The sequence below is a fragment of the Mixophyes fleayi genome, chromosome 2, assembly GCF_038048845.1.
Source record: "Mixophyes fleayi isolate aMixFle1 chromosome 2, aMixFle1.hap1, whole genome shotgun sequence".
Taxonomy (NCBI): Eukaryota; Metazoa; Chordata; class Amphibia; order Anura; family Limnodynastidae; genus Mixophyes; species Mixophyes fleayi.
In genome coordinates, this window is record NC_134403.1 from 7,810,719 (window position 1) to 7,836,117 (window position 25,399).

The following is a 25,399-nucleotide window of genomic DNA, read 5'->3' on the forward strand; positions in this document are numbered from 1 at the left end:
TAGGGCAACGGTCGGGACACTCGCTTGTTTTACCGCCGAGTCCCGGCAGGAGGGGCAGCCAGGCGCATGCGCTAAGGGTTTAATTATTATTAGCCTCTTGGGACTGATTTCTCCCTGCTGTGCCTCTGAATATGAAATATCCTTGAGAGAACTGAGTATCTGTTGAGGTTTTTTAAAGTTATTGCCAGAAAAGCCTGACTGTCAGCTGCCTGTGGATAGGGTTTACATGGAGCTCCGTGCTAAATCCAGCCCAAAATTGCATTGTCCTATTTGTAGACAATATAACAATGTCATGGCGTGTTATATACACAAGAGAGAATCGTATATTGACAGCTATTAATAAAGGTAAAAGTCACATTTTCAATATAAAGTGTAATGAAATACAAACACATGAGTATCAAAGCTGTCCACTAATCCACTGACGAATGAGTAGGAAACTCAACAACCCATTGCCAAGGGAACACCAAAAGCACCACTTTATAAATGTTACCTTTTTGTTCTCATTTAACTCTTGTGAAAATGTTTTTGTTTTTTTTTTGTTTTGTTTTTTGTATTCGCAGTTTGGCTTATGGCCCAGCTATGGGGGTATATTTCCTCCCCCGTTCTCTTTCCTTCTAAGCTATGGTCTCTATACTATCTCATGCTCATGTACAAAGACTCCTATACATTGTGTATCTGAGACAGGGCCAGACGTAAGGTGCTCATGCAATGTATATAGGTTACGTTGTTTATGTGCTTATATTGATGATCTAGCTATTGTTACTGTTTGTATCATCCAAAGATAGTTTGATGCCTTGATTTTTCCCCACTCAGTATAACAACAGATTTTATTTAACATTATAGTACTCAAGATTGGATCACAGAATGTGAAATGGCCTGAATTTGCTCCAAAAAAGAAATGCTTTTTTGAGATGTATACGTATGTAAACTGTAATATTACCTAGGGGTACATTTATCAAGCTGTGATTTTCTGGCAGGTTTGAAAAGTGTAGATGTTGCCTATAGCAACCAGATTCTACTTATCATTTATTTAGTACATTCTACAAAATGACAGCTAGAAGCTGATTGGTTGCTATAGGCAACATCTCCACTTTTCAAACCCGCCGTAAGTTCGCAGCTTGATACATTAACCCTTAGAATCATTTAAGCAGGCAGGACAGCAACAGTGGGATCTTTGTTTCAGCAAAAAGCCAGATAATTATCTGGATTATCCTATTCTAATATTATTCATTAACTATTACAAAGCCAATATTCTCACTGAGGTAACAGAACAGCTTAAAAAGATAGAAGCTGAAGCTCATGTCATGTGTCATGATGATTCACAGTACTAGAACACATATTCTAAAACCTCACACCATGACAATGTGAAAACAGCCAAACCCATTGCTTCATAGAATGCCGTGGTTTGAGAGGCCACTCAGGGGCTATTGGTGGTAATGATCGAAATTCACTGATGTTGGATGTGCGTACAGTGGTATAACCAGGTAGGGTAACAAAAGATAACTCAGCCGCTTGGCCCGACCGTCAATCGAGGTCACAGTCATTCAGTGCCAAGAGTTCTGATCAAAGCAGCACTCAGTATGAAATATGTTTTTTTTAATACCTTGTGAAAAGAAGAATTCCCATTGGATGATGTTGTGAAAGATTATATGAATACAGTGTAAAAAGAGGATTTATTTTTTTTTATAAGACTTTAATTTAATGAAAATTAATTTTTAAAATGGGTCAGTGTATTCTTCGTTATACTATTTTTGCATAATGTGTAGGATGTAAATGGGCATGATGCTGGCGTCACTGAGGTGACAAAGGTGGCACTTCTGTGGTTCAATCTTCCTCCCATTACCATTGAACACACAGCTCAGGGATTCGGGAGGAGCCTCAGCACTTTTAAGTCTTTGCAGGCTTCCCTCTAGCCCCAGTAGTGGAGCCAGTGCCGTTGGCTGGTTCACATGACCACAGTGGGGGCCTATGCTCCAGAATGCACTGCTATAAAGTGATCTGGCTCAGACCCCATCCTCAATTTTTCATTGTAGTGGAGACAAGCCCAGGGTGTATAAGACAGGTGCAGGTTGTCACTAGCAGCGGCGATGCCCCAAGCCGCCACCACTCACTCATCAGCTGCGTCCCGGCTGTCATCATAATGACAGAGACATCAATTCATATGTCGCTGTCCTGAGTCTCTTAGGCAACGGTCGGGACGCTTCCCTAACGCAGAAGCGCTGCCTGTGCAGTTAAATAAATAAATGTGCAATTTTCTATGACCTAATTAATGATATAGTCCGCAAATTCCTGGGTCATTTTGTTGTAGTATACCTGGACAATATTCTAATCTATTCACAGTCAATTGCTCAGCAACATCTTCATGTTGCTGAAACTCTTAAAACTCAGAGAACACCAACTTTTCGCAAAGATGGAAAAATGCGGATTTGAAGTCCAGAATGTTTCTTTTCTTGGATATGTGATTTCCTTCACTGGGTTCTCCATGGACCATAGTAAGGTTCAGGCTATCTTGGATTGGGTGCGGCCAACCAATCTAAAGGCCATTCCAAGATTCCTGAGCTTTACAAACGTTTAGCGGAGATTCATTCATACCTTTTCGATCCTGGTGACGGCAAGGGAGCGGATACCGGTAAGTGGACCTCTGATGCTATTGCTTCCTTCGAAGGCCGCATTCATTTCTGCTCCTATTCAGAGACACCCTAATTCAGATCTACCTTTCATGGTGGAAGTGGATGTTTCTGATATTGGCGCAGGTGCCATATTGTTTCAGGAAGACCCTCGTGACCACAAGCTGCATCCATGTGCCTATTTCTTGCGGAAATTCTCTTCTGCCAAGGCTAACTACGACTTTGGAAACCGTGAGCTACTGGCCATAAAATAGACATTTGAAGAGTGATGACACTGGCTAGAAGGGGCAGTGCATACTATTTCTGTCTTTATGGATCATAAGAATTTGTTATTCATTGAATCTGCTAAATGTCTGAATTCCAGTCAAGCAAGCTGGGCATTGTATTTTACCCGTTTCAAATTCATAATTTCCTATTTACCTGGTTCTTAGAACATTAAAGCCGACGCACTCTCTCCCGAAGTTTTGTTTCTTGCCACACTCCACTTGCTGAACCTCTTTCCATCTTCTTCAATTCATGCCGGGTTAGCCTAAAATCTCGGGGAGATTCTCCGTCGATTCCAAAAACTGGCACCTCCAGCAACCCTAAAGGCAGGTTGTTTGTACCAGTCCATCTCAGAAAAGCTGTAGTATCTGAAGGTCATGAAAGTCGCTGGACATCCAAGCATTTTCAAGACCAATGAAATCCTCTCGCATACCGTTTGGTGGCCCTCCTTGTCTTCCGGTGTCAAAGATTTTGTTCTCTCCTGTGAGGATTGTGGCAGAAACAAGTCCGCCAGACGCCGTCGGTCCCACTTATGCCCTTGCCCACTCCAACTAAACCATGATCACATCTTTCAATGGACTACACAGTCGATTTACCCTCGTCATCGGGTCACAATACTATTTGGGTGGTGGTGGATCGGTTTAGCGAGATGGCTCATTTCGTTCCCCTGATTAGGCTACTGAATGCACAAACCTCGGCATCACTGTTCACCCGCCATATTTTTCATTTCCATGGTCTGATTGAAGATATTGTCTCCAACCATGGTTCTCAAATCATCGCTCAGTTGTGGAGATCTTTCTGCACACTCCTTGGCATTAACATCATCATCATCATCAACATTTATTTATATAGCGCCAGCAAATTCCATAGCGCTTTACAATTGGGAACAAACATTAATAAGACAATACTGGGTAATACATACAGACAAAGAGGTAAGAGAACCCTGCTCGAAAGCTTACAATCTATAGGACAATGGGAGTTAGAAACACAAGGGCATGTGCTACATCATAATGCACAATGGACCAGCCAGACTGCAAAGGTAAAAGTACTGAGTGGGCTATGTGTGTTGCAACGTTGGTCAGAAGGTTGTTGTCTTGCGTTAGCAGTGTAGAGGATGGTAATAGGGTAATCTAGGGAAATTAAGATGATGGGATATGAGGAATATCATAACCTTGTCTGAAGAGGTGGGTTTTCAGTGAACGCTTGAAGGTTTGAAGACTAGAGGAAAGTCTTACTGTGCGTGGGAGGGAATTCCACAAAGTAGGTGCAGCCCGGAAAAAATCCTGTAACCGAGAATGGGAGGATGTGATGAGAGATGTAGATCTTGTGCAGAATGGAGGTGTCGAGTAGGGAGATATTTCGAGACAAGTGAGGAAATGTATGTCGGTGCAATTTTGTTGATGGCCTTGTATGTTAGTAGAAGAATTTTATATTGGATTCGTTGAAATACAGGCAGTCAATGTAGAGACTGACAGAGTGGCTCAGCAGAGGAATAACAGTTTGTAAGGAAAATCAGTCTAGCTGCTGCATGCAAAATAGATTGTAGAGGTTCAAGTCTGACTTTGGGAAGACCAGGAAGGAGGGAATTGCAATAGTCAATGCGGGAGATGATGAGTGCATGAATTAATGTTTTTGCGGTGTCTTGTGTCAGATATGTGCGTATTCTGGAAATGTTCTTTAGGTGTATGTAACATGATTTAGATATAGAGTTGATGTGGGGAATAAACGACAGTTGTGAATCAAGGATTACACCTAGGCAACGAGCTTGCGGGGTGGGATTTATGGTCATGTTATTGACAGAAATAGAAATGTCAGGCAGCAAGCTTCTGTTTTTGGGTGGGAATATTATTAATTCAGTTTTTGAAAGATTGAGTTTGAGTTGGCGAGAAGACATCCAAGATGAAATGGCAGAAAGACAGTCAGTAACGCGAGACAACACAGATGGTGAAAGATCAGGAGAGGATAGATAAATTTGTGTATCATCCGCATAGAGAGGATACTGAAATCCAAAGGAGCTTATTAGTTTTCCAAGAGAAGTGGTGTAGATAGAGAATAGCAGAGGACCTAGGACTGAGCCTTGTGGAACTCCAACTGATAAAGGAAGCGGAGCAGAGGTGGATCCAGAGAAATTAACACTGAAAGAGCGATTAGATAGGTAGGATGAGAACCAGGATAGGACATTGCCTTCAAGACCTAGGGATTGTAGCGTTTGTATGAGGAGAGAGTGGTCAACAGTGTCAAATGCAGCAGAGAGATCCAGGAGAATTAAAAGAGTATTGGTTATTATTTTTTGCTGTTATCAAATTATTGACAACTTTGGTCAGCGCAGTCTCTGTGGAGTGTTGAGAGTGAAAGCCTGACTGAAGAAGATCCAACAGGTTGTTTGCTGTAAGAAAGTGTGTGAGGCGTGTGTAGGCAATTCTCTCAAGAAGTTTGGAGGGGCATGGGAGCTGGGAGCTGGGGCGGTAATTTATGAGAGTTAGGGTCAGAATTCTGTTTTTTTTAAAATGGGAGTAATCACTGCATGCTTGAATAGTGATGGAAAAATACCAGTAGAAAGAGATAGATTACAGATTTTAGTTAGAGGGGGAATGAGCACAGGACACAGGGACATACCAATTTGTGAGGGAATGGGATCAAGAGGACAGGAGGTAGAGTAGGAAGATGAGAAGTGAGTAGAAACTTCCTCTTCATTTGTGGGATCAAATGAAGAGAGAGTGTCAGAGGGTGCTACAAAGGAATTAAGCCGATTGCTTGTCAAGGGAGATGATACCATTTCATCCGCCTATAATATGCAGACAGACAGAAAGGGTTAATCAGTCCTTAGAAAAATTCCTTCAGTTATACATTTCCAAATTTCATGACAACTGGTCTTTCTTGCTCCCGTGGGCTGAATTCGACCAATAATAATTCCTGTCATTCCACCACCCGCATGTCTCCATTCTGTTGCAATTTCGGCTTTCATGCAGGGCCAATTCTGTTTCTGCCATTCTCCTTCTGGTCTTCCTGGTATACAACCTACAGCCTCTCGTCTCAGAGTCATTTGGAAGAAGGTCCACCCCGCTATGCTCCAGGCTTCCTTCTGGTCAAAATTCTTTGAGGGAACAAATCCTGCAATGGCGATCCGCAAAGTAGCTGACAAAATCTGTCTTTCCACCCGGACCACAGAACATTAGGCTCAGAGAACCCTGCAAAAAGCGTGGGCCTAGGTTCATTGGACCCATTTTTATTTTTTTTTAAAGTTTTATTTTTGAGAAGGTCAATAATGAGCATCAGTCCAAGACAAAATCTGTTACAATCAGGGTATACATTGGACCCATTTTTATAATCAAAACGGTAAATTCTGTTGCATTCAGGCTTAAGCTTCCACCTTCATTGAGAATCCTGGTAACATGGACGGGCGTTACAAATTTATTGTGCAGAATATTCTTGACTCCAAAAACGTCCAGGGGTAAATTCATTTCTTGGTACATTTGAAGGGCTTCAGCCGGGAAGAACGATCTTGGGTTCCGGGGAGGCGTTTACATGCTAACAAACTTATCAGGAACTTTTTCAAACAATTTCCCTGGAAACCAGGATAGCAGGGTTCCCTAACCTTTCCTAACCTCGCCCCAAGCCGCGACTCACTCACCAGCTGCGTCCTAGCTATCATGACGACTGAGACGTCACTTCCTATGGCGTCGTCTCAACTGTCTCCTAAGCAATGGTTGGGACGCTCCACTAATGGAGAAGCGCCGCATCTCAGCATCAGGGGCAGCCAGGCACGTGCGCAGTTAAATAATTTTTATTAATTGGCTTAGGAGCACGTCAGTTTAATTATCAGCCACCTGTGGCTGATTACAGGGCTGTTGCCCTGACACCGATTGGTTGCCTTGACTATGTAAGACAGGGAGGGCTTGGCCTCCCTGCCAGATATAGTGTTCTGACATGTCTGAGGTATAATCATGATGAATCCACCACTGATTTTTAGACTGGAATAGCTACCTCGTTTCCTTTCTCAGAGGGACTTCCATGAAGACTTTCTCCTTGACATTTGCAGTCATTGAGTGCTGCCTGCTTCTGGAGTCCAAATAACTACAAATATATTTTCTTAATTTCAAGTACCCCTCACTTATGAGTTGAAAGCACCAGTCCCTTGCTGGTTGGGAACAGATCTCTGAAAAGGCCATCTGATCTTCAGATCCTGTAAACCCTTCACCATAAGGAATACATCTGTGGCTTTTCAGTCGTCTCCTTCCGCAGCATGACAATTCAGCTAACTTTGACCAGTCTGTTACAGTTGGCTGTACACGTCCAAGATCTTGCTTCTCTGAACAGGTACCTGGGGGCAGAGTGCCAGCAGCTTCTTCTGCTTAGCCTGTAGCAGTAGGTGCAAACTGGCTCCACACTGCTTATGCATCATGAAGCCAAGTGTTTCCAGAGATCTACTTTGTAAATTCTCCACAGACATTAGGACGGTTGTCTTCCTGTAGCTCTATCTAAAGATTGCTACAGCTTTAGAGCAATAGCCATCTGGACCATCATTGTCTGTTAAAATTGTATACTGTAATAATCAGTTTTAAAGCCACAGGACTACATAGGATCCATCAAGCCCCTTTCACCATCCAGGGGAATAGTCAGGTTGAGACTTTACAATTTCCCTGTACTGTTTTCCAGTTTAATGGGTCCTTTTGCTTTAAAAAAAAATAATTCTATAGTTTGTAACCTATAAAATGCGCTCTACCGATAATGTATTCTTTATTACAGTAAGACGGTCCATCAACCATGTCTGTATTAAAAAAAAAAAAAAAAAACTATCTGTCTCATTTCTGCTTGCTGTTCACTAGACACCTGACCTCACCCCCAATACTATTCTCAAAGGCAAGCTGGAAAATGTACATGCATGAAAAAGCTCCAGGGACAGATTTTTGAATCCACTTGATAAAGACCTGGATCTCCATGCACATCTGCATTGAGCTTCAGAGACTCCTGCTGCCCAATAGAAAATGTTGCTTGTTAGATGGATGCTGTGTCTTCATTCATTTGGAACACACAGTTGCTGCATCCAAAGATTTAATGTGGTACATATTCAGGCAGCTACAGTTGCAGGAACATGACAGATTGTACACTCATCTTTAGCCACGCACACCCTGGTACAATCAAAATACCTCAGTGCACCATATCAAATATGTCCAAGGCGACACCAGGAACATTCTCAACAGGTAGATCACAGCACACGGCTGCAAATACAGACTGGTATGGTAAAGTACTGCACTGAAGTCTTCTACTGACCTCTCTTGGGAGTGTCAGTATGCCTTATAGGCTTCTCTGGCTTATGTGGGTTCAAAACCATGCAGAGGACAAAATATTCACGCACAAAAAAAAAAAAGAAAGCCACAATGAAGACAGTCTCCGATGTAGAGAGGCCTGTGCTAAAAACTTCCAGAAGTCTGGTTTGCAGTGTGCATTTTTATCCTACTGTATGCGGAAAGCTCACTTTTACTGTCTGAAACCAGAAAGTATTTAAAGTAAAAAAATGAAAGCACTCCCCCTACCCCCCTTATAATCTCTATTTTAAGTTTTAATCCAGCAAATCCATAAATTCTTGCATCCGATATTGTGACACCAACTTGCATTATGATTAAAAACCAAAACTGGTGGTGCCAGTTAGAAGTTGAAATCCATTTGCAAATTTTTGCAGCAAAAAGAACAAAAGTGGATTAAGGACCAAAATTTCAGCAGATAAATGATTACACTAAACCATAACAATTATGATTGATTGATACAGCAAAATCAGCTTTGAAGTCTCGGTGAAGACTCTGCTCCATCGCATTGCAGGAAGAAAGTCAGGCAAATCTACGTTGTAAAGGTTTTATTAAAAAGTTTTCAGACGACAACAAAAAAAAAACAAAAAAAACATTTATTCATAATTATGCCTCTTTATACGCTTTGATTAAAAACCCTCAGTACATAATCATGCACACACACACCGATGCAAACATGTTCGATTGGATGGCAAAACCAGACGCTTGAACCAATCATAACTTTCAAACAGCTAGCAGAGCGGGCACTGGGTTCTCAAAACTGTACACGACAGGAGTGTGCACCCTTCCTGGGCACAGATGGAATTAATAGTCAGTTCTTCAGTGCTCAGGCAATGTAGTGGAACTCTGGTCTCAGAAAAACTGGAGGATAGAATTAAAAACACTTAAAGGATCTCATGTTCAGTCGAGGTGGTATAAACAGCGCCAACATAGGCAAGCAAAAAAAAAAAAAAAAAAAAAAAAAATCTACTGCAACCAGAGTTCACCACATACACTGTGACCATAAAATAATAATAACAAAAGGAGATTACACTAGAATCCACACCAGAAAAAAAAAAAAATTCAGTCCTGTATTCTAAAGAAATGATAGCCAGCAGATGCAACTGCGAGTGATTAAAACACAGGGAGGCCAGGGTAGTCAAATGCCTCAGTACCTGGAAAAAACTGGTTACTCAGAGAACTTTGGCAAAGTCAAAAATGAGATGCAACCATGGTGAGGAGAGTACAACTGACCACAGGAAATTATAGTTTCCACCCATATTCTTAACAAACTTGTTCATGCGAAGAAACCATACAGATCTGCAGACTTCCATGAAGAGTGATGGTTCTGAATTGTGACCGTCTTAACCAATCATCCCTCAGAGTTATATTTAAAATAGATTTTCACATTAGTACATTCTGTTTGCAAAAAGACATTATTGTTCCTGCACAAGACACTTGCAGAGTCCTTTGGTGGTCTCAGGTTATTGTGGAACCCTGAAGGGTCTTTTCAGCAGTATGGTTTAGCCCTCCAAAGAGAAATCCATTCAACGGAGGTTTAGTGAAAACCATAATAGACAAAGTACACAGAATATAGGCAGCACGTGTGCAGAAAAGTTTATTGGCCGCCCACAGTAAGTTCTCTTAAGTAAGACTGAGTGAGATTGCGCAGTTCTTCCAGGGCATAGTCCTCTGGCATCGGGAGACGTCCAATGTGAGGTGCAAGCAATCTGAGGGGAACACGCTGGAGGTCAGAAGAATCATCTGAATCAGGGGAATGTTGTAAACGTAGGACAACACGAAGGATGTTTGCAACGCGTTTTGCCATTTCTGAAAATGAATAATGTTTTTGTTACTAAATCATAAAGGCATTACATTGAGAGAACTTTCAAGTGAGTAGAGCAGCATATCTGGACAATGACAATACCACCACACACTACAGTCAAATCTGCTCCCAGCTGTGAGAAATAAAATTTAAAAAAAACCTAATTTGCAAAAGGAAAAACTTTCAATCGGACAAACAATTGAAAAGATGAACCCTGAAACCCAAACACCTTCTATTAAGAGATAGACCCTGCATTGTATAAACAGTTGACCACTTACCGGACTGTGCCAACCTATCTTTGGATGTGTAGCACTGGATATGTTCCACCCTGTTGCAGACAGATGTCACTTTGTTGTGTAATCTCTCCAGCTCACACCCAGAACATTCAAGCTACAAGAGGAAAAACAGTTACACAACTTCAGGGAACTCCAAATTCACTTGAGAATACGTTCGGAGAAAGCTTAGTACTGCAGAGAGAACAGCGCAGGCTCGGCCATCTCACCTGTCGGACATTGTTCAGCATCTCTACGACGCTGATGTAATCCAGGTAAACCTGGCCAGCCGTGTCCCAGCCCTGAATGTGTGCACTGTGTGCTGGCCGGGACAGCTCGTCCAGGAAGCTGCGCAGGTATGAGAAGTTCTCATTAATGATGGCATCTGAAAGACCAAATTTATACACATTTCCATGTTATGGTGGTTCCGTCATTTGACTTTCCAAGCAGAAGGTTAACATTTGTGTGGGCTGTTACCTGAAGCCAGGTGCCGGGAAACAAGTTTGTGACACTGGTTCCAGTGGCCAGCTCTCAGCAAATACAGGACTTCCTTGTGTTTGTCTCCTTCCCTCCTGGAGCGGATTGCCTTGGCTTCATGAATCCATTCTGCTGGGATGCAGAGCTTCTGGATTAGGAAGTTCTCCTTCGTCAGCGACTCTGGAGTTTCCCGCAAGATGCAGTGCCGATTCAGAAGCTCACGAACAGCTGCCTCACGAATACTAGTGGAAATAAGAAAACACTTTAGTCTAGTTTGATTTTGGCGTTACCAGCTGTCAGGTCTGTACTGGCACAATGAAGGCTCGCTTTAGCACATCACTCTTTATTAAGTGTAATTTTATGTACAGACACATCCCCCCTTCTCCCCCAAGATCCATTTATGAAGCACAGGGAAGGGACCACTGGTCTTGAAACTTTCACACAGCCCTTTAACAATTCAACTTCAGTGACTCACATGGCGTCCGGAACATGAAGCATCACAAATATCGCCCACTCCCAAAGCCCCACGTTTTCCAGTTGAGCGGCATAATTGGCATGCAGAAGTCCCTGGCTTTTATCAGAGAGGTGGGTGTAATTTAATGCTTGCAAAACCATCCAAAGGTGCCAGCTGAGGCGGTAGTCCAGCGGGTCCACAGTCACGCTAGCGGGGTCTAAGAGCTGTCGGAGATCGTAAGACCTGCAGAGAAAACACATTACTTCATCGTGGCTGTCAACAGCAATACAACTTTAAAAAAAAAATGTTACTGCTTATTTAGGTGGATTTTGATAGATGCAAGATCCATATAAAAATATTTCCTCCTGTAAATACACACACTACAACAATGTGTTCCTCCTGTATGTAGACTATACAGCAGAATTTTGCATATATGCAAAACATTTAAAAAATATCACACCCAATTATAGAAAACAAAACTGTCTGCCTCTGTACATTTACAGAAATATAACATGAAACTAGTGTGTGTTATAATATACATGTAATGATCTTGTGTTAATGAGTTACACGGCTCAGACCCATTATTACATGACTAGTTTAGAGTGTTCTTCAAACGTTTATGGTCTCTAGCTGGGCACAGTGGGTGAACACGTTTTAAAAGGTGCGGACAGAATACCACTCAATCCTGATGGGCAAGGAGATATCACCCACCTGTCACTGTACAGCTTCAGGAGGTGGAAGCAGACATCTCTCTTGACGGAAGAAGAAGTTTCCATCGAGTCATCATCTGACTGTAGGCAGGGCCCTTCCAGGTATGATGGCAGCGGATAAGCAGCATAACGTAATCCTTCGTCAGACTCCTAACAAAGATACAAAGCAATTCCAGTCACCGCTCAGATGGTGGACATGTGACGCTGGAAATCTATAGCAGATCAATGCAGTGTTTGTACCTGAAACGCTTCTTGATACATCTGCAGTGCCTGGGCGATGGAGGCGGTGGGTGGCAGCAAGTACCAGAGATGAATGGCTAGCGCACGCTTCCAGTCCAGCTGTGAGCAGACATTGATACTTTTCTTATCTGAAGATTGCCAGACCTGACAGGAGGAGACAACCTGGTTACAGCAAGTGCTGCACAACCCCTATGGATTACATAAGCCTACAAGTGGCCATAAACCTGCATTCATCCAACAATAACCCACTCTAAGCCCTGGGGCATGTCCTTACAGGGGTGCTGGACAACAGGGCGTAGACCTTCAATCTCTCCTCCTGGATGAAGCTGTCCACTTGCAGTTTATTCCAGTCCACTAGCTGCATGGTCATCAGTTCTCGTACAGGCTGACTTCCAACCAACTGGGAGAGCAACATGGAGAGACGGTGATCACCTGCGCAGAGAGAACACCAGGTTTCATGAGCAGTGTGCAAGGAGAAGATAATAAAACCTGTTGATTGGGGGAGGGGTGGATTGCATTGCAGAGAAGCAGATGACTGGGGAGGGCAGGAGTTGGGTGGGACAAAGAAAAATAAAAGTTTCCACTTAGAATCTACATTATCCCATCATCGAAACGTATTATATCAGCTAAAAAAGTCTCCGTAAGACCTCCTCCCCTCACCTCTGCTGTGTCTGGGATAGGATTTAGAATTGGTAGCCTGTACTGCACCAGCATTCTGTGCAGGTGGGAGTATGAAAGCGCTCACCAGATTTCTGTGCCAGCCGACACGCCTCGCTGATGCGACATCCAGTCAGATAGCTGAAGACCGCCTGTATAGGCCGCTGGCGGCAGTTCAGAGACACTTCCTCTTCGATGTGTTCTGCAGCGGTCTCAGCCAGCCATCGGGAGAAGGCTTTCCTGCGTTGCAGTCTCTCCACATACTCGTTGTTTTCATCCGGAGAGGCCTCGAGATCCTGTAACTGACCCCACAGGGCTTTGCACATGGTCCACGTTAGACACCATTGCTTCACCACAGCTGCAGAGACAACAGGACAAGTGTCACTTGGGAACAGCTGCAGGAGTCGCAGGGCATTGACCGAAATAATCCAACTCACCCTCCAGGCCTGCAGAATCCTGGATGACGTCACTAACCCATCCGGCATAGTCATGGATGGCAGAGAACCCAGGGTTTGGCACCAGGCGGGGACACGCCTCTACCTGTACAGTAGTATTCTTCAGCTCTATCTCCAGGGGTATCAGGTAGGTCTGCAGGTCTTTGCTCTTCTGTTCCAGGCTCAGCTTCTCTATGCGAACTTTAAATGGAGATTCTGCAAGTCTGAAAGTGCAGAGAGGGAATTCTCATACAGCATTGGCAGCAATATCCCCGTGCATGTTATAAGCGAGAGAAAGGCACGGCAGAGTACCACGCTATCACTGGACATACACGTGGACTTTAGCGTGTTTATTAACCAACAGCCCAATCACACATATACTCACATTCACAAACAAGAAAGCAAGCGAGGTTCATCTAACCACTTTATTACCCATAATATAAGATTACTGGTCAGCAAAGTACAGCGTTCTATGCCTTGTACTCACGATTTAGCGGCATTTGGCATGGGCAGGAAGCCATAGTCCATGGTCTCTACATCATCAATGTCCTCCATCACACCGGACTCACTCAACACCGCTCCACTATGAGCCAGAGTCCAGTTGGGACCCCATCCTACACGGAATGACCGGCCCATGAACAGCGCCATATCAATCAGCAGCTTGCAACGTCCGGCCGAGACGGATTTCTCCAGAGGTACGAGGTCCTGCTGCCGACAGGTTCCTACAGTTCTCAGCTGTATCTCTGTGGCGAGAGGTGGCTTCATGAAAGCAGAAGCAAGAGGGCCCAAGGTAGGCCATTCAGCCCCGGCAGGAGTGTATGAGGGCAGTCTGGGGCTCGGAGGGCCGTGTAGAGAGTCACTTGGCTTGAGCAGAGCAGATCCCGAGAACCTGGAGTGTAGCAGACCTCCGACTAAGGAAGAGAGGAGACATTTCACATTCACCTTGTATGGCAGGTAATCTCCCTGTAGTCTTATTACAATCTACAGACTGTGCTCTTTTGAACACAGAGAAACGAACATTCAAGTTGGGAGATTAAACACAAACGAATTTGCTAAAGGCTGACAGATCCCAACACTGCCTAAAACAAGAAGTTTTTTTTTTACTAAAGGACCTGCGGTTTTACACAGGTTATTAATGTAGGAAACAATTTGATCACATCCATCGCTTTACAACTGGTAAATCCCAAAATGCCCATTTGAATGCTGCTAAAATGAGCAATACGCTTCTAACTTGATCGTTCTAAAGAGGGAACCAGAGTGTATGAATGGGTCGTTTCGTTAGTTTCCAGAACTGGGAAGTATCAGAGGTCAGATAGGTGTCCGTGAGAAAGCTTCAAAGCTCATCCACTTACAGCGAAATACAAAAAATGATGCTTCAATCTCCAGTCTTATAATAAGAGAGAGAGACCTGCTCTGAGACAGTCAGTGTTTCCTACAGTAGTGATCACTCTCACTTCTTACTTCTGTATCATTACATAATTGAGAAGTCCCTGATCCTATTTCAGACACCTGCCCAACACGAAAAAGCCGGGAAATGGATGAACCCAGGTAAATAATGTCCGGGAAGGGTTTCATAAAAAGCAGATATGACCAGTTATGTTTCTATAGACTTCTCGTGATTTAAGTAAATGTGATTCTGGCTCAACTCCCCAATTCAAGAGAATAAATCGATGGATGCAGACAGATCAGACTATAGGCCCATTGCAATAGGTCTGGATGAGAGACCTTGGGATGAAACAAGACGATTTAGCCAATAGAAAATGCCGGACAGCAAGACGCTCAATAAATGTATGTATCATAGTGAACACACATACACACAATATCTAGGCTTCCCCTTGTGTCTCTGGACAGTCGGGAACGTTGCTGGGACTCACCACTGGATGATCGAGGAGGCTGTGATGAAGAAAGCAATAGACGGGGAGACCTGGCCTCCAGGGAAGTGTCCATTGCAGAAGGAAAGCGGGTAAAACTGGTAATATCACCTCCATCTTCCTCCATTAGAAAAGAAGCTTTCATCACCTGCGGAATATAACAATTAGCGGTCAAACAGCCATCTGGATGCAGAAAGTGGGGTGTCGTGTCTGAATCAGGGGCTTCTTTCAATAGGGAAGAGCGTGGTGGACCTCACCAAGACAGAACGAGACGTTTGACAAACACTAGCAGCGCCCTTGGATAAATTTAGGGCTTTAGAGCACGGTGAGGAAAGAAACTTCCTCTGTGGGCCACTACCCCCAAAAAAAATTAAAAAAAATGAGCAACTAAGACCATGGGCTTTCCGGTCACATAGCTGGATAACAGAATGGATATTGCAGGATATTACGATCTATAAACCCGATACACAGGGAGGTATTTTTATGCATAAAATTGAGCCTTGTTGCCACAAGTCTAGGAGGGGGCGATTACGTTGTATTCACAGAAAGTCTATAGCAATCCTAACCGGTAGAGTGTTATACCTTGTTGGCTGCACACAGACTGACATGAGGATGGACAGAGCGACGTAATCTTATATCAGATACTCAGACTTAACCCTTCTCCACCTGGTACAAACTGTGCTGCTCCTGAACTTTTTCATTGCAGTTACCAGGTTTATGGTCATCACTTCTGTACCAGGTGGAGGATGGCATCCTGGAGGGCTTTGCTCAGTATTAGTTCACCGTTCGGACCTAGAATATTACAGCAGAGAGACCCGTAACCCGCCCCGTGGACGGACCTGCAGAGCGTGAGGATTCACACCCAGGGAAGATGCGATGTGCGATGAAGCAGACACCAGCTCCTGCTCTTCTGCAATGTCTTGTTCCTCAGTAGCTGAATCCAGGGTCTGTTCCTGAGTGATATCAGCCATGTCGCTGTCCATCTCCAGAACATGTCCTAACTGCTCAACTCCTGGGCTCTGAGCAAGAGGAAAAGCATGGTTATTGCTTCGAGTGCAGACAAACCGTATACATGAGATGCTAACCTCTCCCAGGAGCACAGGTGGAGAAGACCCTTCAACCAGAGTCTCACCGAAGCGGCTCATTTCTCCACTTGGGCTTCTGGGGGGAAATAACGTTGCCGAGATACCTGGACACATCCGAGAAAAACCGCATGCAGTTTACATACTGTCCCAGAAATGGCTCCGTGTTTGCACTAATTTGTCCTTCTGGACACACTGCTCGGTTTAGCCTTCTATTAATCATGAGTAAGGGGACAACAAGTCAGACTATTACAAGCTTTTTTATCTTATTCTGGGCAAAATGCACCTAGCAATGGTCTTTTATACAAGAGGAACTATGAATGCACCATGAGCCCCAATCTCCTCCATTTCAGAGCTGGTTAAACACTTACGTCTTGCGTGGAAACAGCCAAACTCTGCAAAACAAAGCAGCAGTGCGACCATTATAGTCTGCAAGGAACTCCCTTAACCCACCCATCGTCCAACGCAAACTTCTGCGCTGTTCTATAAATGCCACCATCTTGGACCACAAATCCAAGAACACCAGCGCACAGCAAAGGGTGCCATGTCAGGAATTTGCGCTCTGTTTCAATATCTTTATTAATACAACACAAAAAACACACAAAAACTGTTCCACGTCTTTAGAAAATTTAACATTGGCACTTCCAAAACATTAACCATTCCTTTCACTTTTTCTAGTACTGCAATACAAATTTTAAGTATATTCTTCTAACTATATATTTATCATCTCCACTTTCTATAGCTTAACCTCTACAATAATTCCGCTAAAATTTCAATTCAAAGCAAAAAAAAGGTGGGGGAGGAAAGAGAAAGGGGTGCCCCTTAAATTTGCACTTTAAGGGGCCGATTCAGTTCGGCAACGTTAGTGTAGGAATAACATGGCACGAATTGGATTACCGTTAATAAAGTAAATTTAACCAGGATTTTTGCTCGCAGACCCGAGGGCTGCAAACAAAAATTAGCGTTAAAAGTGCGCAGTATTACCGTTGGTCTGGATATTTTACCATAGTAACGGTAATAGTGCGCAGGCCGCGTTATTCCTAGAATAACGCAGCCGAACTGTATCGGCCCCTAAGTCAGGTACACTGCATTACAATCCTCACCCACTAGAGGGCTCTGAGCACTGGTATAAAGTGTAAATATACCCAATACAGAGACTAATCACTGGGAGCACCAAACATACAATGCATTGGTTATAACGGTAGCCAGGAGCAGATCATAGTATCAGACAGAGGGACAGACCACCGGTCACTGAGAATCCACAAGCTGCCGACCCCGTAAGGGACCTCCAGACAGGCAGAGGTCTTCCCCACTTAGCCCGTTCTGGTTCTTCTGACCCTATTACACCGCATGCCACTAGACCTTGATTGAACAAAGCAGAATCATCCAATACGGGAGTAACATTTCCCTTCTGCTCTATAATTCACCCAAAACGTAAACCGGTGAGTTGTGAGCACAACGGTAACAGCGTTGGTTGGGGGAGCTTGATTTTATGGGGTGGGGGTCAAACCAGCTGATCACGCGGGAGGGCACATGTACAGTGCACTGGCCTCCAGCAGACAGTCATATCTCATTACACCCCTCAGATTCTGGCTCTGCACCCACATACTATGAGCAGAGAACAAGGTGATTGGATGGAGGATAATCAGACATTAAGACAGACAAGCTAGAAGCTCAGAGGTGAACCGTTATAGACACAAGGTAGAGCATCTCTATAGCTTGTGATAAATAAAACAAGAACATAAAACAGGTTAGTGCAGCTCCACAGTGAGAAGTCAGGGCCAGAGATATCGTGTTAGTCTGTCCCACTGTATGGATCATAGGTCACCGCATCTGTCTGAGGAACATCTGCCATTTCCCCATATGATAGAATTAGTATAACAGTCACAGTAAATATCGTCCTGCAGGCAGGACATAAAGGTGGTCACAAGTGTCACAATACGTTGGTTTATGGGACCCCCAATGTTCTATTAGGAAAAACAATTCTGAATAATAAAGGGAGTACTCCATTTAATATAAAGTGGGTATTACAATTAATAGCAGCTTTAGGACCTCAACAATCATCATTTGGTTTGGGATTAAAGTGTGAAGAGACAACATTCTTCTGTCTACTACAATTAGACACTTTCAGACATTGCAAGAAAAGACAAAAAAATATATATGGCTCTTATATAACTAGTTCTGTTTCTGTGACCACACAGCATCGGCTTCATCCTTTCGCTCACAGCTGCCATCTTTAAACAAACCAGTTAAAATGAAAACAGCATTTGCCCAACTCCAAATGTCTACGCTGTGTCCGAGAACTTGGTGGGACATTACCGGATATCTGAAATAGAACATTTATCCCAAGTCCTAGCTGTAATTCTCAGTGTGCTACTGCCATGCGACATCATTTCTCCAGGTGGCAGATGCTGCCAAGGGTCTGATATTTCCAGAATGCAGTTATTGCAGCAAGTTGTGGGACCCAACATAATGAGTGCAGTATCAGTCTGTCCATCTTACAACACACTGATCTAATAGATCGATAGATAGAACAGCAAGTAACACCTCAAGCTCTCTCCTCTTTTGTTCATTATATAACAGCTATAAGATTATTGTTTATTTGTAAAGTGCCACAAATGCTCTGCAATGCTGGTTAGAACCACAATCCATACAAATCGCACACAAAACACAGACCAAGCACATAGGAAGTTGCCAGAGTAGGTGCAGCTGAGAGGGTAATGGGGCCCTGCTGCATTACACGAATGTCCAACAAAGGTGCAGCTGGAAGGATACAGAGGAACAACGCAGTTTACCTTACATACTTCATCAGAACGCAGCTGTCCTGCAATGTGTCTTGTTCATATCAGATGAGGTCATGAGAAATCGCTTTACCAGGACACAGGTACATAATAACACTTCATGTGATAACTTGCCTGCAGGTCAGCCTCTTACAGGCTGAGACTAGATGTTATGATGGATGAAGGGCTGACAGGTAGCCAGGAGGGCTCTATCAATGTCTTACCCTATCTGTTCCCATACAGAGCTGGTGAAGGTGACAATGTAATGAACTGAAAGAGGCGGCTTCTGTGTACTGCAAGGGGCAGATTCAATTAGCTGCGAAGGTTTTGAAGTAACGGTTCGATCTCATTAACGAAAATTATGGTAATTAAAAACTTGAAGAAATAAATAAGCAAAGATAATTAGCTACGTTGTCACGTGGTAACAGCCATCAGGTTACTACACAGCCTCGCAGCCAATTGTATCGGATCCAAAGTGTAAATTCTCGTCACTCTGTAGATCTGGTTTCCATGCAGCTTCCTCTGTATGTGACACTAACGCAAAGTCTGCAGGATCCTCTGTCAGACAGTCCGTAATGACCTTCAATATTTGCTTTGTTGTCCAATGACTGCCAGGGTTTAATAGGGACGTAGCAGATGGCGGTTTTGAAGTGCACAGAATATCCATTTTAAAATAAATACTCAGGTGGGCTATGATTAATTTATGAATGACTAATACACGTTTCACGGATGTTCCTTCTAGGATAGAACACGTCAGTAAGCCTCCGGGAGCAGAAGGGTTAAACCTCGGCTGAGGAGTGCTAGGTGAGGATCACAGTTACAGGCAGCCCAGCTCTTATTAGAACATTCATTTGAATGGAAAATATGGAACAAGACTGGTAAATTGAATCCAGCCACACAACTATCTCAGAGGAGGACGGAGCATGAAACATCAGCTCTTACAGTGCAATGAAGAGCAAGCTGCAGCACTTATGACATCATTCAATGCCAATACCGATAGTCTGTATATACACTGTATATTATTAAACATTACTCCGGCTGCACAACACCAAGTGGGCAAATAGATTAACAATCTACTTTTAACAGTTTGATACGTAATAAGAACCTTCAGAGCAGGAGATATATAAATGGACTGTTAATGGGGTAGGAATGTACACCATACACTTCCTGTTTCTATGCCGACACACTGAAGTGAAGGAGGAACACAGCTCCTGTGTCTCACATAGAAAACACGTTACACGCACGGTCAGTCACTCCTCCCCTCCTTCACCTCCGTGTGTCAGCACAGGAGCCGCGGCTGAGCACTAGAACGCTGCGCTTTACTAGCTGGAAAAGCTCCCGTCTGTAGAACACTTTGTACCTGTTTAATGAACATTTATAACCAGCAAAATAAACCAGGTTTGTTGACGTGGGGAAAATTAACAGAAAAGCAGCAACATATACTTTTAATAAGATTCATAAATTTTATGTGCCAAAATCAAGGCAAAGTGTACATATGCAATAGGTTACATTACAGTCAGAATACAAGGTCACTTTGGTTAGATAATAAAACATAATTGAAGCAATCATCGTTTCCAGGTTACATTTATGGCTATGACTGGCTCCCCCTGTAGGATCGCAGAGGATACTCGCTGACTACTTACCCCTCATTCTGCAACTGCAGGTTAGGGCATTACATGCTCATACATAGCCAATACTACTCCATGTACCCGAGGGGCACTGTGCATATTTCCTGGGGACACTCTTCTACCTGCTCTACCACCCTGACAGAGCGCTTCTGGACAGCTATCCCCATCACCGAGGCTTCATCCTAAACGTAGACTCCCATTCATCACCAGCTTTCAGGAAAGCCTGGCCAGTGGACGGCAACGTGTCAATGACGACACCCTGCGCATGTCGCGGTTTCTGAACACAAACAAGTACATGTGACTTGCAGAACAGCCTACAATGGACAACATTTCCGGCGCAGACCCAAACACAAGATCAATATAGTCATAAAATGCAGAACAGCTCTCCATGTAGCCCATAAATGATCTGACTCAATATTCTTATTCTAGTTTATAAACACAACTCGGCATAAAGCAGATCATTGTGTGACCGAGGATGAACGCGGGTGATACTACTGGTCAGTGTCGGAGATGCCCAGTCATACTGCATTCAGTTTGCGTTAGGGTTTCCTGTTAGACCCTCTCTCTACCTGCGGTGGAGGGGTAGGTCTTCCGTTGACCATCGCCTGCTGAAGGGGCGGAGGCTGGGCTGGAGGGGGCAGAGCAGCTTTCAGCTTCTTGGTCTCAGCGTTGGCGGCAGCATCGTCATCTTCATCGTCCGAGTCTTGTAGTCCGTACTTTGAGAAGTGCTTGACCTGTAGGAGACCACATGGAGGTGTGTTATGGGGATGTACAACCTACACGATTCATCCATTCATTGTCAGGGAACCACAAGTAGTACCACCACCTTCAATGATGGATAGCTAGAACGGCTCCAACACCCTCCAATGTCCTACTTTACAAATACGCACATCTTCTTTATACAGACATGTGGGATAATGCCTCAACGCCCCACCCCCCAGCATCAGAAACCTAGAGAATTACAGGTAATAGATTCCGAACATCAGACAAGATGGTATCAGCCGCTACATTGTCCCTTTACATGGATCAGTTGGAAACTGACACAATGAAAAGGTTTCTCTCCCTTGTGTATTTGGTAAATGGAGCAAGCGGATGTTGAGTTTGATGTATGGAATAAAACTATTTCTCCCAAGCTCAGCAGAATCATCGTGCAGACTATGGAAGCAATATACAGTGCAGACTGTAGGTGGCAGTAAAGCCTCACTGCTAGGCAGGGACATACCGCTTAGTTTCCTGGCACAGATATAAAACAAGGAAAGTAGAGGGAACATTTGCCAAGAGACAAGGTTTATCCCAGGTCACACTAACCTTAAACACCCAGGAGCCAGTCTCTGGACGATACTCCTTGAACTCCGCACCCTGCTTGCGGGATGCAGCATCAAGTTTACTCTTATAATTCATTTCAGCCAGACGTTCAGGACTCTTAATCAAGGAACGAGTGGTCTTATCCATTGGCCAAACGTCATTGAGGGTCACCTCAGCGCGCCTGGGAGACAAAGCACAATTGCTTGTGAGGCAGAAGATAATGTTGACATAGAAGGGAATAAAACCATTGCCCTTCAGCCAAGAGTAGGTAAAAATATAGCATCTCACATTACCTGTTAAGACCTTCACCCACTGGCGGCTTGTTTTTATCATCGGTATAAACGATCACCTCCTTATTTCGTATATGGACAATCTCATCTAGGTTCAAGTTGGTCAGGTTCACCAGACCCTCAAAGAAGATGGACCCATAGCCTATAAAAGAGAGGAAGAACAATGAATCTCAGCTATAGGGAATCACCGTCAGTGCCTTTCTGAAGGAACTTCCTTGGACAAGTTTATACCAACGGAACATTATTACACTTAAATCGCGTTATAATAGTGATGGCGGAGCTGAAGGCCTCACCTTTACGGCCGATTGTGAAGCCATCTACGATACACTGGCCGTCCTCATCGAGCTGCTTGGCCAGTTCCTCCATGGATGGGATGGTGTAATAGCCTTCTCTTGTTAGTACTATGCCTGGAAGGGGCCCATACAAAGTGTTATTGCCGTATAATATACATACAGTGCGACATCTCAGCTTCTAGGACACGTGTAATAAAAGCGACCGCACAACCCTCCCAGTGAGACCATGTACCTGCGGGGTGAGGGGGCGCATCGTTCATGATTTCCTCATCATTAAAGGAGGACTCCTCCATGCTGCCATCAAGCCCGTTCCGCAGAGCATTGCGCATGTTCAGTGCCACAATGGTGTCGTCCATACTGTGCATGTGTTTGTTTTCCTGGCCGGGAGGCATCAGCTTAGATAACGGGGGAGGATAGAAACCATCATCATTCTCACCGTCCCCTTCTGGTTTGTGGTTGTCACTAGCTCTGTAAAACAAGGGCCCATGTTAGACAGTGTCAGCCACGCCGGGGAGGTCCGATCCCTCAGAGACCCCCCCCCACCAGGGCCGCACGGCCATTACCTGTCTCCGTTCTCCTGGTAACCGGTTGGGGAGGGCATGTCCTCCGGCTCAGCACTTGTAGGGGAGAACAGATTGCTGATGTTAAGGTTCTTCAAAACCAGCTTCTTAATGCTCTTCCTGAGAAACAAAGGAAACCTGTAACAGAGCTGTACGTTCGACATGCACCAACGTGGGAACAGGGATTTAGCTAACAGGAGCCACAAACAAGGCTCCTCCCCTTGCGCTATAGACTCTTCCTGCAGTGTCAACAATGTTATCTCTTCATGTAGATTTAGTACTTCAGGTAACACCCATTTAGTCACCTCCCCACCCCTAGAAGGCCGGACACACACACACACACACACACACACACACACACACACACACACACACACAGAACCCTTCAGTAGAAGGTTGATCTGAGTGGAGGGTAAAGGGAGCTGCTCCCAATATGATGTTGAAGGAAAACGAAATAAGAATGTAAGCTCCTCAGAACAGGTCCCTCACGGTTCTCCACTTGTATTTACCTCCTAATACTATGTAATGCTCCTTGTATCAGTCTTGTGCATACCCAGGAGCTCTATATAACTCATACATACAAATAACATCCACACAATAAAACAAGATATAATGCAGGTGCAAAAGATTCCCAGCTAACAAACTACACCTAAGAGTGAACCCCAGGTTCCCTACCTGAAGACATGAGCATGTTCCTTTAGGACCAAAAGGTAAAGAAGTTAACCCTAAAATATACGTAGAATAAGATGCAGCCTACGAAGAGCACATGAAACAACGGACACTGGCAATGTGGAACAAGGGTCATTGGCGGGCACAAAGCACTTACTTGGGCATGAAAGCTCCGCTGGACAGGGAAGGTTCATCGTCATCCAGTCCATCAAACAGCTGTGTTTTTGCCGTTCCTGTAGTCTGCAGAGCTTTGGGTCGCACCTTTGTGGCAGGACGAGGCGTTAGTTTGTAGTGGGTCGGGGTGGTGAGGGCTTTCTGAGCAGCGGGGTTGGTGGGCTTCAGGCGCTAAGAAAATAAGCAGTTAGGTTAGCAAGTTGTATATGTACACATACATACACCCGTGGCTATATAGTCGCTAGGTCTTTCCCAGGGCTTATAGGTTTTCCCACTTGTGAACACAGTCGTCACGCACGGGACAAAAGGTCTCAATATCCATATGGCAAGAAGCTAAATCTGCAAACTCAATACGGCAGCAGCTGGTTTTCATATTCAGTTGCTGCATTCGCTCTCTCCTGTAGGTTATGACCATAGCCAAGTACCAAACAATTGGTGCGGGAATCACAGATAACGTAAAGACAGCCGAGGAGAGTAACAAAGTCCAGGGGATTGTGTATTGTAAATGGTTATACTTGCCAATGGCTGTCAGGACTGAACACTGTAACTGGAATTGGTTTTAAGAGAACAATTGTCGTATTCGGTACAGTATGTACTGTAGGGTCTGTCGATATTCCAGGTTACAGGAAATGTGCCTGTTTTCACATTTTGGTCAACTAGATCTTTGTTCTAACATATCATTCTTTGGGGGTGTGAGTATGTTTAATATTACCTGAAGTTTTAGGATGTGGTCTGTCCTGAATGGTGACAGACTATTGTGGTTCTCACATTGTAACGGACGACTTATTGTCATCAGGATAGGAGAACAGTGGAAGCGCTAAAGTAACAGCGTCACAAGTCACCAACTGCCAGAGCCATCAATGAGGTCTCCCTGCCCCCCAGGACACATACAGCAAACAGCATAACCCCCAGTGTGGCTACTTACCTCCTCTTTCTTCTTTGGGTCAGAAATGGGGTTTCTGAATAGGGGAGAATCTCCGTACGGAGAGTACGCCAGAGCATTGATCTGCTGCTGAAGGACCAACTGTTGGGCGGCTGCTGCGCTGGGGTCACTCAGAGCTGAAAGACAATGATCAGACCATGATTATGGGCAGAGGGAGTTATCAGCATCAATGAGGAACTCCCTAGACAGATATATCAGACTAATGAGAAAAACGTTTTACACGTAAATTATGCTAAAGCCAAGATTAATCCCCCTTCTTGTGGTAAAACAAGTTCAATAAATGGCAGATACTCACCACCAACAGGGCCTTGAGGACCACCGAATCCTAAGCCCGATGCAGCTGTATTAAACCCAGTTGCACCAAAAGTGGTTGTTCCAAGGGTCCCTAGTTTTGCCTGGTTGTTCCCAAACAGGGATGTCTGTCCAGCATTCAGTGCTGGGGGAGAGACATACAGAAATCTTACAGCCAAAGACAGAACAGGTTGTAGACCAGCAGTTACAATGTAAACCGTGAGCACACAGCACAAGTTACATACTGAGCACGAGCGGTGAACATGAATAG

The 25,399-nt window shown here is 44.2% G+C and overlaps 1 protein-coding gene across 2 annotated transcripts in view; it reads right to left on the reverse strand.

The window, feature by feature from the left end:
* Window positions 1-8,769: 8,769 nt before the first annotated feature.
* Window positions 8,770-25,399, reverse strand: part of NUP98 (nucleoporin 98 and 96 precursor) — a 29,193-nt gene continuing 12,563 nt past the window's right edge. For both annotated transcript variants that reach the window (XM_075198396.1, XM_075198397.1), the window contains exons 12-33: window positions 25,133-25,273; window positions 24,820-24,953; window positions 23,878-24,065; window positions 23,055-23,171; window positions 22,724-22,959; window positions 22,492-22,605; window positions 22,202-22,340; window positions 21,912-22,089; window positions 21,173-21,337; window positions 15,953-16,132; window positions 15,117-15,261; window positions 13,730-14,153; window positions 13,246-13,466; window positions 12,897-13,166; window positions 12,426-12,583; window positions 12,152-12,295; window positions 11,913-12,061; window positions 11,223-11,444; window positions 10,748-10,989; window positions 10,501-10,655; window positions 10,277-10,388; window positions 8,770-10,003 (exon numbers count right to left, since the gene is read on the reverse strand). In XM_075198396.1, coding sequence (XP_075054497.1) covers window positions 9,792-10,003; window positions 10,277-10,388; window positions 10,501-10,655; window positions 10,748-10,989; window positions 11,223-11,444; window positions 11,913-12,061; window positions 12,152-12,295; window positions 12,426-12,583; window positions 12,897-13,166; window positions 13,246-13,466; window positions 13,730-14,153; window positions 15,117-15,261; window positions 15,953-16,132; window positions 21,173-21,337; window positions 21,912-22,089; window positions 22,202-22,340; window positions 22,492-22,605; window positions 22,724-22,959; window positions 23,055-23,171; window positions 23,878-24,065; window positions 24,820-24,953; window positions 25,133-25,273 — 4,046 coding nt within the window. In that variant the 3' untranslated portion in view covers window positions 8,770-9,791. The remainder of the gene's footprint in view (window positions 10,004-10,276; window positions 10,389-10,500; window positions 10,656-10,747; window positions 10,990-11,222; window positions 11,445-11,912; window positions 12,062-12,151; window positions 12,296-12,425; window positions 12,584-12,896; window positions 13,167-13,245; window positions 13,467-13,729; window positions 14,154-15,116; window positions 15,262-15,952; window positions 16,133-21,172; window positions 21,338-21,911; window positions 22,090-22,201; window positions 22,341-22,491; window positions 22,606-22,723; window positions 22,960-23,054; window positions 23,172-23,877; window positions 24,066-24,819; window positions 24,954-25,132; window positions 25,274-25,399) is intronic.